The sequence below is a fragment of the Sorghum bicolor genome, chromosome 5 (genome assembly GCF_000003195.3).
Source record: "Sorghum bicolor cultivar BTx623 chromosome 5, Sorghum_bicolor_NCBIv3, whole genome shotgun sequence".
Lineage (NCBI taxonomy): Eukaryota > Viridiplantae > Streptophyta > Magnoliopsida > Poales > Poaceae > Sorghum > Sorghum bicolor.
The window spans coordinates 38978843-38980368 of record NC_012874.2 but is presented as its reverse complement, the minus strand read 5'-3'; the positions used below and the strand labels follow the sequence as shown (position 1 = coordinate 38980368).

The following is a 1526-nucleotide window of genomic DNA, read 5'->3' as shown; positions in this document are numbered from 1 at the left end:
CGATTACCTTCGGCGGAGGCTAAAAAAAATGTTTATAGTCCTTTTTGAGAAGGACTCTCTTCCGTCGTTTGAATTTCACCCTGCATGGTTAGTGGGAGAGTTCTCGGGTTGCCCCGGGAGTCTACCCGCATTCTCAGTAGGAATTGCAGCGGCGATCTGAGCTAGTTGTGTTTCTATCATTTTATTAAAGCTCAGTTGGTTTTGTACGGAAGAGGCAAGGTTTTCTATTTTTGTATTTATGTTTTCTAAAACCTTATCATTGGATAGCAACTTTTTAGTTAAGTTTTCATTTATTTTAGCTTGTCCAAGAACTAGGTCTTTTAATGAAAGTTGATTCGAATTAAAACTCGAATGGAATGAAGAGCGTGACTGATTATTCCAACCATTACCTTGGTTGGCGCCTCCCTATTGGCGGAACTCGTTGTTGATGTAGGCAGCGTCTTCATGGGTTTCGGGGCAATCATTCCCTGAATGGCCAACTTCTCCACAGACCTCACACGTCATGTGCGAGTCTATGGCCTTCACCGAGTTCGAGGGGTTCTCTTGGTTCCTCTCGGTGAGTTGCTTCATCAATAAATCTATTTTTGCGGCAAGCATATCCGTCTCCTTCACGGTATGCATGCCTTTTTGTGTTTTGGCAGCTGTTGGTTGAGTTCTGTCCTCCCCCCAGCTCTGGTGTTCTACCATCTTCTCGATCAGGGCCTTGGCCCCGGCGGAGATAAGTGATAGGAACGCGCCTCCAGCGGCGGCGTCTAGGTGTCCCTTCGACATGGGCGTGAGCCCATTGTAGAAGTTCTGGAGCACCATCCAGTTCTCCATGCCGTGATGGGGGCAGCTTAGGATGTACTCTCCAGCCGCTCCTATGCTTCGGGGATTGTTTCGCTGGCATTTTGTTGAAAACTGGCAATCCTTCCCCTCAAAGCATTGGTTTTGCTTTTGGGGAAGAACTTGGCGAGGAATGCCGCGGAGCATTTTGCCCACGTGGTGACAGCTTCCTTATCTTGATAGAACCACCTCTTCGCCTTCCCCACGAGGGACAAAGGAAAGAGGCGGAGCCGAATGACATCAGGAGTGATGTCCTTGATGACAATCGTGTCACATAGCTCCAAGAAGTGTTGAAGGTGTGCATTCCCATCCTCGCTTGGCAAGCCACAGAATGGGCTCGCCTGCACCATGGTGATCAGGCCGGTGCGTAGCTCGAAGTTCTTGCCGGCCGTGTCAACAGCGGGGCCAGTGGCCACGTTGGTGACAGTGGGCACAGAGAACTCGCGGAGTGTCTTCTCGGTGGCCATGAGTTCGTTCGGGGTTGGTGCGGTACCGGCTGGTTCACTTGTCGGTGGAGTAGCAGAAGACGAAACGGTTCGAGACCGTCTAGTCCTTAGGAGTGCCTCAGGATTGGAGATGTAGTTTTCCGGCAAAGAGAAACCAGGCATACACTATTCCTCCTGTTTCATCCACAACAGGGAGAAAACAGGCAGAGTTAGCCTGCATAACAATTGACTCATTACGCACATCAGATTACTTGA

The 1526-nt window shown here is 49.7% G+C and overlaps 1 protein-coding gene across 1 annotated transcript; it reads right to left on the bottom strand.

Annotated features, from left to right (window-relative positions):
- LOC110435931 lies at positions 406 to 1292 on the bottom strand. Its single transcript, XM_021462040.1, has 3 exons — positions 1015 to 1292; positions 685 to 865; positions 406 to 564 (listed from the first exon to the last, which is right to left on the bottom strand). Exons 1-3 carry the CDS (start codon positions 1290 to 1292, stop codon positions 406 to 408), a joined length of 618 nt encoding a protein of 205 aa, XP_021317715.1.

What these genes read in the sequence shown, in the direction of transcription:
- LOC110435931 (XM_021462040.1), bottom strand. Translation starts at nt 1,292, where the DNA reads ATGGCCACCGAGAAGACACTCCGCGAGTTCTCTGTGCCCACTGTCACC. An exon ending in CTCGTGGGGAAGGCGAAGAG is followed by an intron (nt 866 to 1,014) that starts GTGGTTCTATCA and finishes CAATCCCCGAAG; the next exon opens with CATAGGAGCGGCTGGAGAGT. An exon ending in AGGCCCTGATCGAGAAGATG is followed by an intron (nt 565 to 684) that starts GTAGAACACCAG and finishes TTATTGATGAAG; the next exon opens with CAACTCACCGAGAGGAACCA.